A 15,940-nucleotide genomic window follows, 5' to 3' on the forward strand; every position below is an offset into this window, starting at 1 on the left:
TTCAGAGGCCCTTTCTGGCTTACTTGTAGATTTCTAGTTGCTGCTACAATTGTGTTGATCTCAGAGCAAGTCTTTAGAAAACTAAGAGAGCAAGGTCTCAAGTTTTGAGTCTGTATTCACTTGTGTTGTGATGAAAGGGAATGGCCGATAGACAGGCATTAAAATACTGCCTCCCCTTAGCCTCTCAGTTTCAAAATACATACAATGCCACTACGACCAAATGAGACACTCAAGTCTTTGGCACTGATTAGACACTAAAAAGGGGACCATTGTTAGTTTAGGTCCGTTCTAAATTTCTTATCAGAAATAAAGCGCTGTTGTGGTCCTTATAAAGATGTGGCTGGAATACATGCTAAGTGGAATAAAACCAATCGCGACTTGTGTTGGTTTATTCTTGTTCTTCCCCCAGGAGTATTTAAGGAAAGAATGCCACCTGAGTCAGAGTTATTAGCTTCTAAGAGTGTATTCACTTGGACTATAAAATCAAAATGCACTTTATTGTTACAGAGGAAAAAATCTTTAAAAATTATTACACAAACACTGAAGCATTCATATCTAGTACAATGTATCATCAAATTACAATAAATTTGTTCTCCAGGAAAGCTGAACTGTAGTTAGAAAAATCATTGGTTCTAGTGTGAATTTTAACAACTCAACTTGAATATTCCCATCGAAGTATCTATTATTTGTGAAACACCTACTAAAACAGCAACTCATTGCTTAGGTCATTTAACTTCTCTGGGTTTGAGTTTCCTCAGTGGAAAGTGAGAAGTCTGGGTTAAATTATCACAAACAACCTTTCCTATCCCCCAAGTCCATGATACACTGTTCTCCTAGCCCTCCTTCAACGTGAGGCACTTCTTTTCCTTGTGAACCGATAAAATTGTGTTGTATCAGCTGTGGCTTCTTGTGTATCTTGAGAATGTGAATTCCAGCACAAGTGCTTTTTTAACCTCCCCCCCTGCCCCCGCCACCCAAACCCACTGTCATACAAAGCAGACTGTCTGTAAAATTCATCATGATGGGATTTGACCTGACACCAAAGTAGAAACCCATTTTAAACAATGAGCAGTGGCAGGAGAGGGCTCATCGACCGGCCCCGGTTTCAAGAAGGTGGTGTAGTTATGCCCTCAGCGCTCTGGCGTGCACTATGGGCACAGCACACGGCATACTTCTAAGTGAGCAGACCATAAGCGACTGCTGCATAAACCGTGCTCTACTTCCGTGCCAGTACGGAAGGGGCCTGTCCTACTGCAGCCCTTCTTTGCCTTACCGGTTGACGGTCACTTAGCTTTATACACACATCCCTGAGAATTGTTTCGTCCCAAAACTTCTGTACTATTTCCAAAATGTTCTGTGTAGTATCTCTTAGCATGTATTGGATACCCTTGGGGTTGAGACTCTGACGGGACACATTTTTAAAAAGTGTGCAACAGGGTAGCTGGGTGGCATAGTCGGTTAAGGGTACGACTTTTGATTTTGGCTCAGGTCAGGATCTCATGGTCAGATCAAGCCCCGTGTCAGGCTCTGCACTGACAGCATGGAGCCTGCTTGGGATTCTCTCTCTCCCTCACTCTCTGCCCCTCTCCATCTCTCTCTTTCAAAAATAAATATTAAAAAAGGTGCAACTACTTTTCCTCTTCAACATTGCAACTCTATAAAAATCCGACATTTGAACTCTCATCATTTTTCTGCTTAAAGCCACAGTAAAAATTCGAACGTACCTTTTCACAAATGAGATACATTCAGTTAAGTACTGACATTTTTCTTACCATCTTTACAAAGCTGCTTGCCAACCTCTAGGTTTTCTCACGAAGGTTAAGAGGGTTGGTCCACCTGCTCATCACAGTACTCATGTGCCAACAGCAGACACCTCAAGACAGGTAAGAGTCAAGTCTCTTCCACTTTATGTATTTGACCACGACAAGAAGCTGACTCAGGAGGGAGAATTCCAGAAAACTTCCTAATATTTAAGACTTACTAATAAATCACTTTAGATAATACAAAAAATTTTTTTGAAATGTAACTTTTTAGCAAGAAACTGATCCTCAACAGTCTGACTACAATTAAAAAGCAAATATAAGACCTTTGTTCAGGATCTTAGTGCATTATTAATAATGCATATGAATGTCCTACGAGTTGCAGAGTGAGAATCTCTGAGAACGTACTTTTCTTGTATGAAGAGTTGAGAACTCGGGTGCTGGGTGGCTCAGTCGGTTACGCGCCCAACTTCGGCTCAGGTCATGATCTTGTGGTAAGTTCGAGCCCTGTATCAGGCTCTGGGCTGACAGCTCAGAGCCTGGAGACTGCTTTGGATTCTGTGTCTCTCTCTCTTTATGCCCCTCCCCTGCTCGCGCCCTGTCTCTCCCTCTCGAAAATAAACAAACATTAGCGGAAAAAAATTAAAAAAAAAAAAAAAAAGATTGAGAACTCGCTTTGTAGAACATCACAAAGATAGTGAGAGGACAGGAGCCTACCCTTCTCACCACTGCCTCCTTCAGCACTATCACCACACTTGCACACAAATGCTTAATACATTTAATTGGAGAGGTTACATGGAACACACCAAAAACTCTTGAAACAGCATGTACTGCATAATCTAGTTACACAGTTTCAAAGACAAGAACAGATATTTATTCAATGAGGTAGATAGAAATACTCAAAAGTAAACTCCAAAGTAAAGCATATTCTACAGTGTCTACACATGGATTTATAATGTATCTCTGAATTTATGCAGCCAGTGTTAAATGTTTTCATAACTCTTATCTATCCCAGCAGTTTTCAATGTTTAGCATACTTATTAAAGATTCTTATTTAGTCAAAGTAACCACTAAAATGATACGACAAAATAATTCATTTTATTTCTTAAATGCCTATGTATTTACAATCATAAAAATGTTCATGCATTATAACTTATGAGATACTATACTTTCACATTTATTAAAAATTAAAAATCTTAGGAAACCTAATTATTTATGAAGAAATTAATGGCCAATCAAAAAATGTCAAATTACTATTATTAGCTTAAGATTATATCATAATCATGAATAGCATTTCATCACGAATACCTTCATTTTACTTTTAAAACTATACTTACAGTTTTTAGATTAAAATCTCATATTGAGGCAATAAGACTTTACTTCAAATTACAGTCACATATGGAAGGGAGCTTTTAATTCAAGGTTTCGATGGTCCGTAGTACAAAGATATATTTTCCTGAGGGGTACATGATGGACAGCTAGCCAAAGAAATAGGCTAGCAGAGGGTAGTAAATAGCCAACTAAGCATGCACTGAACCCACAGACTACTTTAGAACACAGTAAATCTTTGATTATTGTCAGCTTTTCTATAATGTTCAGGTTCTCAAAGGTCACTGAATTTTATAATTATCTCCAAACAATTTTCTTCATGGTCATTTAAGCTTTGTCTAAACAGCTGAGTATGTTGCCAAGCAACAACACCATCTCCTCTGCTTAATTCTGCTTCCAAAATAACTTCAGTGGCACCAGAAAAATCATGATAGGAGCGAAGAGTTTTATCTGTTGGAGGAAAAAAAAAAATTAACACTCTGCTTTTGGTAACTTAAAGAATATAAAGAAATAGCTTATATATATTATATGCCTAACACGTAGGTAAAAACCAACCCTTAAAAAATAAATACAATGATTCCTTAGGGAGGGAATGTGTCCTTTGAAACAAAGAAATAATCTTTCTTCATCCGTTTGTGTTTCACAATAAAAAACGTAAGCCTTTCTATCAGAATGAGGTTATACAAGTTTTAATTAAATTTTTTTTAAATTTTTTACTGCAGAGTACGAATGGCTCTTGGGTATGGAACCCTCAAATAAGTACGATTATTCTTCAGAGTGTTAACTATATACATCGTGATTAATTCTCCAAATGCTTACCGCCTGACAGTTCTACTTGTGCTGAGTCAGATCGCAATTTCCACTGTATTGTTCCAGTTTGAAAGGTTTGACTACTCGTTCTAATGGAAACGCTATCTACTTTGAAGCCAACTGACCCACACTCAAACTTCCAGGAAATGTAAGCGTAAGACGATCCTTCTTTTCGGGCTAAATATACCTACAAAGGAGGAGGGAGAGCAAGAACTGTCAGAAATAATAAAGTAGTGTAGAATACACATGTAGTCAAAGTCTTACTGTCATAGGGTACTATACTACAGATGCTCTGAACACCTAGTTTTTTCCCACTGAGATTTTTACTGGTAACATTTCTCATCTTGTCAGCAATTTTTCCTACAGCATCTTTTGCTCTGGAAGAAAGAAACTTGGATACAGGTGCCCCGTTAAGTACATTGCTAAGGGGTGCATGCTAACCAAATTTTGGTAAATCTTATTTTTTTTTTTTAAATTAGTAAAGCCCAGCTATTTAATATGAACTTTAGGAGAAGTCCTGCTGAAAATGAAGAATCCTTTTAAATGCAATTATTCTATATCTTCTTTTCTAAGTGTGGATTTTCAGACAAGCTTTTCTAGAGTGAGAAGTCAAGAAAATAACTCAGTCAATGCTAAGTAATGGTTTAAAAGGTAGTATTCATGCTTGCCTCTTCAAATAGTATGCCCCCATTCCTTCATTATCAGTGATCCTTACCACTTTAAATGTATACTACTTAAGGCAGCCAAGGTTACTGGCTGCTTTCAGCTCATTTCCTTGCATAGTTTCATCTACATTCTAGAAGATGTGGACATTAACATTGACATCCACAGCCTTGGTCTTTCACAGTAACTCCATTTCAATCAGGCTCAACCCCCGAGAATCTCTTTTTATTTACTTCTTAAAAAATATATATTTTTTAAAGTTTATCTTTATTTTGAGAGAGAGATAGACAGCAAGCAGGGGAAGGCCAGAGAGAGAGGGAGAGAGACAGTCCTGAGCCACCCAGGTGCCCCAAGAATCTGACTCTTTAATCACTTATCCCTGATGTTCAAACTCACACAATAATCATGTATTTCTTTGAAATAAGTCTGGAAAAAAACCCTTTCCTCATTTACACTGCACTTACCATGAATAGTCATGACTTTATGCTCATCTTTCTCCAACTGCCTAATTAATGTTTTTATTTATTTTTTATTTATTTTATTTTTTTAATGAAATGTATTGTCAAATTGGTTTCCATACAACACCCAGTGCTCATCCCAAAAAGTGCCCTCTTCAATACCATCACCCACCCTCCCCTGCCTCTCACCCCCCATCAACCCTCAGTTTGTTCTCAGTTTTTAAGAGTCTCTTATGGTTTGGCTCTCTCCCACTCTAACCTCTTTTTTTTTTTTTTTCCTTCCCCTCCCCCATGGGTTTCTGTTAAGTTTCTCAGGATCCACATAAGAGTGAAAACATAAGGTATCTGTCTTTCTCTGTATGGCTTATTTCACTTAGCATAACACTCTCCAGTTCTATCCACGTTGCTACAAAGGGCCATATTTCATTCTTTCTCATTGCCGTGTAGTACTCCATTGTGTATATAAACCACAATTTCTTTATCCATTCATCAGTTGATGGACATTTAGGCTCTTTCCACAATTTGGCTATTGTTGAGAGTGCTGCTATAAACATTGGGGTCCAAGTGCCCCTATGCATCAGTACTCCTGTATCCCTTGGGTAAATTCCTAGCAGTGCTACTGCTGGGTCATAGAGTAGATCGATTTTTAATTTTTTGAGGAACCTCCACACAGTTTTCCAGAGCGGCTGAACCAGTTTGCATTCCCACCAACAGTGCAAGAGGGTTCCCATTTCTCCACATCCTCTCCAGCATCTATAGTCTCCTGATTTGTTCTTTTTGGCCACTCTGACTGGCGTGAGGTGACATCTGAGTGTGGTTTTGATTTGTATTTCCCTGATGAGGAGTGACGTTGAGCATCTTTTCATGTGCCTGTTGGCCATCTGGATGTCTTCTTTAGAGAAGTGTCTATTCATGCTAATTAATGTTTTTAAAGGCTCACTTCCTTCCTATCATTTGCATGGTCTAGGATGTACAGCAAGTAACTGGCTCATGCACTAAACCTAAACTCCTGGCCATTTACAGGGATTATCTGTAGCTTAATTACTCTTTCAAAGGAGTGGCTAGTAAAGGGGGTTATCTGGAAAAGATGAGCCAAACAGTTATTGGAAGAAAGGTGGCTAGAGAAACGAAAAGACCAGGGGAAAATTATCTTAAGACAAATAAATACATTCAAATTTATGTCTCTCTCTCTATACATACGTATATATGTCTCTCTCTATATATATACATATGTCTCTCTCTCTCTATATATACATATATATATTTTATGTTTTAAGTCTTTTTAGAGCTCAGTAGTCTAATAAAAGCTCCCCCTCCCCCGTCCCACCCTTGCCAAAGTGTGGACGTAAAATATGAAAGATTGATGTTAGGGTAATTTCAAATTTCTAGCTTACCCCCAGAACTTTTTTTTTTGTTTTTAATTTTTAATGTTTATTTGTTGTTGAGAGAGTGAGAGAACATGAGCAGGGGAGGGGCAGAGAGAGAAAGGGAGACACAGAATCCGAAGCAGGCTCTAGGCTCTGAGCTGTCAGCGCAGAGCCTGGTGTGGGGCTCAAACCAACAAACTGTGAAATCATGACCTGAGCTGAAGTTGGATGTTTAACCGACTTAGCCACCCAGGTGCCCCGAGATTAGAATTATCTTAATTATACCAAGAGGGTCTGGGCCACAACTTTAACTATCATAAGAAGGTTTTCAATAGCTGTTGAACATGTCTGACAGAACTGCTTTTTCTATAATTTACATTTTTCAGTCCTAAAGGCATCAGTTTTTAAGACCAAAAAAGTTAAAGGACAGGATGGAATTCATCACTGAACTCTTAAATGCTTAAATAAACATTCAAACACATTGTGAAAAAATAAAAGGTCTCCCAGGCTAAAGAAACAGTATATGGAAATAAAAGACTACTGATATTGAAAATTCATGTCACTTTTTTCTCACAATATTATTTTCTGTACCATTTTAACCAAGTTATTTTAACTCAGCATTTTTATTTAACTAATTAATTTATTTTAATGTTTATTTATTTCTGAGACAGAGAGAGACAGAGCATGAGTGGGGGAGGGGCAGAGAGAGAGGGAGACACAGAATCAGAAGCAGGCTCCAGGCTCTGAGCTGTCAGCCTAACATTTCCTCACGAATACTTTCATTTTACTTTTAAAACTATACTTACAGTTTTCCCTTACATTTTACTTTTAAAACTATACTTACAGAGTTTCGACGCAGGGCTCGAACTCACAAAGTGTGAGATCATGACCTGAGCCAAAATCGGTCGCCCAACCGACTGAGCCACCAAGGCACCCCTAACTCAGCGTTTTTAGAGGTAGAAGTTACCAAGCATATATATACTCAGTTTGATCATTTGAAATATGCCAAAACAGTAAGATTTATATAAACACCCAACCGTAGTCCTCTCTGTATAATAGCAACAGAACCAGTACTTATAATTTATTTAGGAGAAAAAAGCATTTTATAAGCTCTCAAATATTCAATTGCTTTGTCTAGATGAAAAAACAAACCATTTTTTTTGTAACTACTGGTTGCTCCTAACTTCTTGAGTGTTACCTTAGACAAATTTTTGGATGTTGGTTTTTTAATGCATAGGTATCACTTGCTGTGGGCAAGTTGTACCTGCTTGGTCTTGCAATTTCAGGGACTACTGAGCCACCTCACTTTCGCAGCAGGGACAATAAAATCAGAAGTCATGGAGTTTTCCTTCCACAGACCCGAAATCTACACAGCACCCCACCTCTCCCTCCGGTGACCTATCCCTGTCCCTTTTTGGCAACTGTAACGCACACACAGAACAGGCAGATCACAACCTGTGGGTGAGAACAAAACCAGTCTGTCTGTGGCTGGAAAGTCTAAGCTTTGCCCCTAACAATGTACACAATGTAAACTTGTCCTTTGGATTATGGCTGTAACCACTATTTTCAAGATTGAGAACAATTTGCATGTCAGCTTCTTTATGTTTTATGTATTTCACGTCCTACAGATCTTCACTTAAAGGGTGTCTGATTACTACATGCCAGGCTGTTTTGTCCACTGTTATGGTTTTCCGGAGGTTTGTGCTGCACTGTTGAAGCTGTTCTTCACTATACTCTTAAAATGATTCTTCTGTTTTGCCTGTCAAGATGAACTCTAATTAAGTTTACTGTGCAGCACTCTACAGTTAGTCATGCCTACAGATACCTAAAAGAACAGCTATATTTCAAGAGATTTTAATTTAATACTTATAGACTGGTTGGTATTGCTCATTAATCTTATTTCGGTTATTCCATTTTATCACTGAAGTCAAACATGAATCGGTCAGTCCCCACTGCATTAGTATCTTTCTATACTCTGTCTATTTCTCCTACCGGCAGCCTCTGAATTACCTCTGATCACTAGTGTGATCTTATCCTTCCTTTGTCTGAAATCTCTCGTGGTTTCCTGTTATATAACTGCAAGGTAATCAAAGTCCTTGGAACTTGACTACTGTTTACCTCTCTAGTCTCATTTCCCACCATTCTCCTCCATATTCCCTACTACTTTCCCCTGAATATACCAGACGTTTCTCACCTCAGTGTTTTTGCACATGCTCTATCTCATGCTCCTTCTACATCCTGTCTCCACACTGAGAAACTCGTCCACTGCCTCCTTCTCTAAAAGCCTATCCAGATATTAGTTCTTCTGCAAGGTCATCTCTGACTCAAGAAGGGAGAGTGGCTCTTCCTTCTGTCTTCTCTCCCTTGGAGTCATATACAGACCCATATTCTTCTACCAGTCATCTCACCAATCTAAACAGCTGGTCCATGTCTTTTTCCTTCACTAGTCTAAGCTCACCTTGATGCTTGACTCTTAATTTAACATTACATCATGTCCAAGCACATCCAAGCACATCATATCACATCCAAGCACAATGTCTGACAATGCACACTTACTGAATGACTAATGACTAATGCCATACCCCAAAAAGTGCTAAAATGACTCTACTGACAAAAACAATACTTTGCAAAAATGCAAAGTACTTAAAAACATGCAAGGGGCAATCCAAATGAAGATAGATTATTTTTGATACCCTACACAGTTTGAGGGTGGTATAGAATTTACGCCATATACATTCAAAAATTCTTTCTTGCATCCAGCCATCTTTACTAAATATTTCTCAGGCACTATGCTAGATAGATGCATACTGAGAGGACAAGGGAGTAGAAAGACAAAGTCTTTTCTATGAGAATGTTTACAATCTGGTAGGATAGAGACAAATAATCTATTATATTTGTTGAATAAATGTCAAGAAGGAGGGGTACATGGTACAGTGAATAAATAAAGGGAGAAATGAATCCAGCTAGCTGGGACTGGAGGGAGTGAGGCTTACACCAAGCTCGAAGGAAAGGAATAAGTGAATCTAACAAAAAGGAAAGTAAAAGAAGTCCTGTGGAGAGGTGAGAAGGGCAATGCAGCTGCAATGCAGAGCAAGAGGGTACCATGGAGCAAGGCGAGGCCAAGAAGGCAGAGGCCAGACTCAGAAGAGACTTGAGTTGTTTCTTGTCCTAAGAGCACTCAGTAATGACTGGGGTTTAGAAAATGCTTTTCTGCCTTACACCATGGAAAACAACTATGAAGGGACCAGAGCAGATGCAGAAAGACTAGTTAGGAAGCTATTAACACTTTTATCAAGGTGTTGTCACCTGCCTCCTAAAAGGCATACTGGTTTTCTTGATTCAGCTTTTTATATTTCTTCCAAATTAGACATCACTGAACAATGTATTTGCTAAGTAGTAAAATTTAGTAAGTCTCTGTGTACCTGGGAGACTAGCTCTTTGAGACGGTAAGAATCTGTTCTAAATATCTGAGAGCAGGCTGCATGTGCTGTCATGATTCCAGGCTGGAGGTTACTGAGGAAAGGTGTGGTGGGAAATAGGTAGGTTAGGTTTCTTTTTCTATTTAGTGGACCTAGAGAATCCCTAATTGGAAACATGCTAGTACAAAACTAAAAATATTGACTTATTTCTAGGTGGAAAATTCAATGTTTCAATGGCAATATATTACTTCTGAGTTATTAGACTCTATAGGGGTAATTAAGATTCAACTATTTTTCTTCATTTAGTATTAAATATTATAACTGGACAAAGATTCATTCAACTTTTAAAAAGTGATACCCCTTGTAAAGGTAAATCAAGGCATAAACTTTAATTGAGTAGGAGCGTTTTTTTATTTAATGGCCTCTGCATCTCATTTACATTATTTAAATCTTACTCATACAATATACCCTATGGGCACAATGGTCTATTTAGAGAACTCAAAACATGCCATGTAATCTATGCTTTTCCCCTACTGTTCCCTTGCTTTATGAACACCTACTCATCCTTCAGCGTCCAGCTCAAATGTCTCCTGCTCTACAGAGCTATCCCCAACTCCCACAGCCAGAGCTAATTACTCCCTCCTTGGTGTTTCCATAGCAATGTGTTGATATCCTTATTATAGCACTCTGCATCCTGGGTAAGATGGCTGTTTGTGCTTCGGCTTTCCCTGTTAGATTGTGAGGGCAGAAACCGTATCTTTATCTTTTTATCCATGGAGCCAAGAACAATGCCTGACATAACAGACATTTAGTAAATGTTTGCTGATGAACAAATGAGTGAATAAGACAGAATCGACCTGCTTCTCATCACATCACATCTTCTGCAGCATGTCATTGTTTTTTTTCCATTAATTTTCTCCATTAACACTGCTGGTTAGGAAAAAGGCATACTTTTTCTTTAGTTCCGCAATGACAGCTTAGTCCTTGGATAAATAACATGTCTATCCTATCCTGCTTTCTGTTCAGAAGAACTTTCAGGCTAAGGATAGTCTTCCAGAGAAGTTTACCCTTCCTCATTAACTGTATAATCAATTATAGATATACATATCTTAAAATTTAAATTTTCACCTTGCTCTATTTTTTATGTTCTTCTTTAACTCAAGAGGAATAATTTATACAATTTTATTAACGTTGGCAAGTTATTCTTAGTGTAATTTAAAAAGGTCACCAAAACAAGCACCAAGGTAAATTTTACAACAAAAACTTATGACTGGAAAAAAAAAAAAAAAAAGCAGGGATCTTACCCTTACGTCTTCTGCACTTTGACTAATGCCTAGCACGGTGACAAGCATATTGTAGATGCTCCTATACACTAGCAGCTGCTAACCTGTGACTCGCTCTTTAAATCTAGCCAATGTGTCCTGCAAATGAGCAACTTCCCTTCCCAAACATCCTGGCAAGTTAACTTTAAAAGCTCCCTCTAAGTTCACTAATTCCTATGAAAATCTATCAATAATATGGTTAGATCTGCTGAGGTCATGTGAATAGTTTTGAGTTTATTTTTGGTGTGTGTCTAAGTGGTAGGACACTTTAAAAGCAAAGCTTCTTACTATTAACTGGGAACATGTGAAAACAATGTGCAAGCTGGTATAAGTGAAATATTATAGTCCGGCATCCATTTCTTTCTTTTTCAGGACACAAAGAAGAAATAGCCAGTATTACTGTTCAATCATCCACATTCTTATGAAATGAAAGCATGTTAAATGCTTAGCTCTTGGGACTTTGGATTAAATGTGCATTTAGTAGGCAATCAACAAGTATCTGTGAAAGGATTAAATAACAATGTATTTTATATATTCATGCAAAAAATCAGTCACAAGTTGGTCATATATGTGATTCTTTTTCCCCATGAATGAATTAAATTCAGCCTCTTTGATGAAAATGGATGCTTCCTTGATATAAATGCACAACTGTTTTATGGACTTCTGATTAAACATTGGGAGCAGGATTTCTTTTACAGGTTTAAGGATTACTAAAAATACTTTTGATATATCAGTTTTCACATTATACACAACTGAAAAATGAAGCCAATCTATGTTTGTTTAAAACCAATGACAAAGTTTTTAAACAGCTTCATGCAGGAAATTACCATGTTCCAGTCTGTTTCAACTTTTCTGAATATGGATTCCATTTTCCACACACCATTCTCCCATCCAGAAATGGTTTGATTATTATTTGAAACTCGGACATAACGATCTTTCACAATATTATAACAAAGGTGGAGCTGTTTGGAAATCTTCTCATTTTCAGAGGGAATGAGCAGGGTTTCTTTTCTCTTAAAAAGAAAGCAGAATTAGTTTTTCAACATAATGGAAGACTACATATGAAGAACTGCTACATCCAGTGGTTAAGAGATTCCTTCAACTTGAAAATGAAGACTTGGTGCCATTAAAAAGTTTGGAAAACATTTTATAGGTTAAATATGATTAGTATGATGTGGATATAGCTCCAAAAATTACTAAACAGAAAATGAGAAGTATAAACCATAGCTCTGATTTATATTGTTGTGATTTATGTTCAACCTAAATTCATTTACTTTTGTTCATTTCTATCACCAACATCTCCAAACTGGACTCCTTCAGTTGTCTCCTAAAGTTGACTCCCAGCTATCAACTCTTACCTTTCCTATCCAAGCTCCACATAGTAATGAAAGTGATTTTCTAGAAATGTAAATTGGGATATGTCACTTTCTTGCTTAGCTCACTCCAATGACTTCCCACTGTACTTAAACTCCAAACCTTCACCAAGGCTAACAGGGCTCTAAATGATCTATTCCCTGCTTACTTCTCAAACCAATCTCATGGTAGTCTTCCATTAGCTCCTCAAAAAGGTCCAGCTAGTTCCTGCCTCAGGGTCTTGACATGCTGTTCCTGCTATCTGGAATGTTGTTTTCCTACTCTCCATATACTTGATTCTTTCTCTTCTTTCAGGCCTCAAAGCCATTCATCAGTGTCCTTTCTTGATACTCTAAGGTAGGAGAGTGCCTGGGATACACAGCTTGAAACAAACTTCTACATGTGTGAAGCTCATGTTTTACCTTAAAATTCCAGGAAAAATTTGCATCCTAGCCCCCAAATAAATCCATGTTTATTGTAATGAAAATCAATCCCTAGAAATCTGAAATCACTGAGGGAATCTAAAGTTTGAGAAAGATGATACATTTATCCCACATCTTAAAAAAAATTTTTTTTTAATATTTATTTATTTTTGAGAGACAGAGACAGAGTGTGAGCGGGGGAGGGGGCAGAGAGGGAGAGAAAGACACAGAATCTGTGTCTCCAGGCTCTGAGCGGTCAGCACAGAGCCCGACGTGGGGCTCGAACTCACAAGCTGTCAGATCATGACCTGAGCCGAAGTCGGACGCTCAACTGACTGAGCCACTCAGGCGCCCCTATCCCACATCTTTATATGCCACTAAAACACTGGTCCCTGTCCTTTAGACATGGGCATAGTAGCATCTGGGCCAGACAATTAATTCTTTGTAGTAAGGGCTGCCCAGTACATTGCAGGTTGTTTAGCAGCAGCCCAGGCCTCTGTCCATTTGATGGCAGTGGCACCCCTCCGCCCAGATGTGACAACCAAAAATGTCTCCAGACATTGCCAAATATCCCCTGGAAGGCGAAATCAACCACCACTGAGAACCAGTGCTCTAGTCTGTGTCAATGTCTTGCCACAGTATTTGCTAATCAATCAAAATAGTAGGCAATGCTTTCTTGTTAAACATTGGGTACTAGGTATTAAACAATATGAAAACTTCAAATGCATTAACAATCAATAAGCAAAATAGAAAACATCTTAGAAACAAAAAGAGAAAAAATAATGTTTGTGTGTGTATATATCACTGTTGGAATTATTAAACAGTAGTATAAAATGTATGAAAAACAGAATTCCCTAGTAGAACCTATGAATATCACTGTTAACAAGGTTTAAAAAAAAAGCAGCTTCTTTTTAGAAATTGATTTATAATTACGGATTATAACTTCAAAACAAGCATATAACAAAACTCCGCAATTCTTTTCTTCTTTATCAAAAATATTTTAGGGTGCTGACATAAACTCAATGGAAATAAAATTCAAAAGTAGCATTATCTACTATTTAACAAAGGATAACTAATTACCAAAGAGAAAAGAAAAATATTTATGCTACTGAACATAATTGTGTATGCAACTGAATAATCTAGATTCAGAATAACATTAATATTTCATAAAATCTTTTAATTCTAAGATTAAGATAAACTTTTCTTTCTGAAATGATATCACCAATGTTTCCTTCTTTTTCCAAATGATTTCAAGGTAGAGTTCCATAATTTTTTAGGACTAACATTTTTCAATTAACTTTTAAAATGAACATCTACTTCTAAAGAGGAAAATGATTTTTTAAATCCATGACCCTAATGGTCTCCAGTAACAGAAGTTTTAAAAAAAAATTTCAAAAGGGAAGATAATCCAGGCATATGACCCAATTCATATTTTTAAAGTTTAATCAACTTATATGCCATACAAGAGGAAGCACATCCATCCATAAAAAGAAAAAAGAATAAAGACCTAAATAATATCGACGTTTTATTTAAATTGAACACAGCTGTGAATTAAATTAGCTCTTTTAAATTGGCTTCATTTAGATTTATACTTGTAACTTGCACTGCATCAGCAGTGATTTGAATTATCTGTTGAATTTAGATCGTGTAATTCTATGGCTGAACCAACCCTTCCAACTGCTTCCTAAAGATGATGAAGTAAATTAAAAAGCAAACATAAAGTTTACTGGGGATAATCAACCCATTTTGGACATATTCCTTTATTGGAGAAATTAGTTGCAACAATGGCAAATCTAGAAAAAGTAGATATAAACTCTATTTTGTTTGGAATTGTTTGATATGATACTGTGGTGGGTATTTTCCTTCCAAGCATTTTTCATTACATACCTTCTTAGACATTTATGAGTCAACTTTAAGTTCCCTAAGGGCAAGGGACAGTCTACTGTACTTTCTTACTGTTCATTACAGACACATTGCTTCTCACCTAGCCCCTAACTACAGGCATATGTCCATTGTTCAGTATTTAATTTGGGGACATTAATCAAGAGAGAATGTCTTAATATAAATTTGGCAATAGTAATCACAGCAGCAATGATCATTTCTAGCCAATAACAGGTATAGGCAAGTAAATAACAAGAAATAAACACTTTCCTTCACTGAATTATCCAGATTCTATTATTTGTCTCATTGTACTATAAAAAAATTTCTAACAAGGTAAAACAAGCCTTTCTAAAATGTATAAAATCTTATTTTGAAAAACTTAAACAGGCACTTCCCAAAAGATGATATCCAAAAATTTACAGGACAGGCATTCAACTTCATTAGTCATCAAGGTAAATGCAAAAATGCAAGGTAAAGCCACAATATAATAGTACTACACACCACCAGAACTGCTAAAATGAAAAAGACAATACCAACTACAGGCAAATATGTGACAAACTCTCACTCGCGGCTGGTCAGAGTGTAAACTGGCACAACCACTTTGGAAAACTGCTTGGCCATATCTACCCAAACTGAACATACTGCTACTCTATGACCTAGCAATTCCACTCCTAGGTATACATCAAAGTCAAATGCATAAATACATTCACTGAAAACATGTACATAAATGTTCACAGCAGTACAACTTTTAACATCCAAGACCTGGAAACTCAAATGCCCATCAATGGTGGCACGGATAAACTGCATTTATACATTATTATATATCAGTGAGAAAAAATGTGCCATAACCATGCAGCAACAAGTCTAAATTTCATGAAGTAATGTTAAAAGAAAAAAACTCCTCACCAAAGAGTACATATGGTACAATGCCATTTACATAAAGCACAATAATAGGCAAAATCAATCTATGAGGTTAGAAACCAGGATAATGGATACTCTTAGTGGTGGGAGAAGTGACCGGAAGGGAACTCATGGCCATTCCTGGGATTCTGGTGGCCTATCTGCCACTCTGGTTGGTGGTTACATGGATGTTCAATTTGCACAAATTTGTTAAGCTATACACACTTATAATTTGTGCATTTTTTCTGTATGTACT

General features: G+C 37.2%; 1 protein-coding gene across 4 annotated transcripts in view; it reads right to left on the reverse strand.

Annotated features, from left to right (window-relative positions):
- Nucleotides 1–2,839: 2,839 nt before the first annotated feature.
- Nucleotides 2,840–15,940, reverse strand: part of NGLY1 (N-glycanase 1) — a 61,923-nt gene continuing 48,822 nt past the window's right edge. For 2 of the 4 annotated variants that reach the window (XM_027040923.2, XM_027040921.2), the window contains 3 exons: nt 11,956–12,141; nt 3,909–4,086; nt 2,840–3,539 (listed from right to left, as the gene is read on the reverse strand). In XM_027040923.2, coding sequence (XP_026896724.2) covers nt 3,364–3,539; nt 3,909–4,086; nt 11,956–12,141 — 540 coding nt within the window. In that variant the 3' untranslated portion in view covers nt 2,840–3,363. The remainder of the gene's footprint in view (nt 3,540–3,908; nt 4,087–11,955; nt 12,142–15,940) is intronic. The other 2 variants (XM_027040922.2, XM_027040925.2) reach the window with 2 other exon arrangements.

The sequence above is a fragment of the Acinonyx jubatus genome, chromosome C2, assembly GCF_027475565.1.
Source record: "Acinonyx jubatus isolate Ajub_Pintada_27869175 chromosome C2, VMU_Ajub_asm_v1.0, whole genome shotgun sequence".
Classification (NCBI taxonomy): Eukaryota; Metazoa; Chordata; class Mammalia; order Carnivora; family Felidae; genus Acinonyx; species Acinonyx jubatus.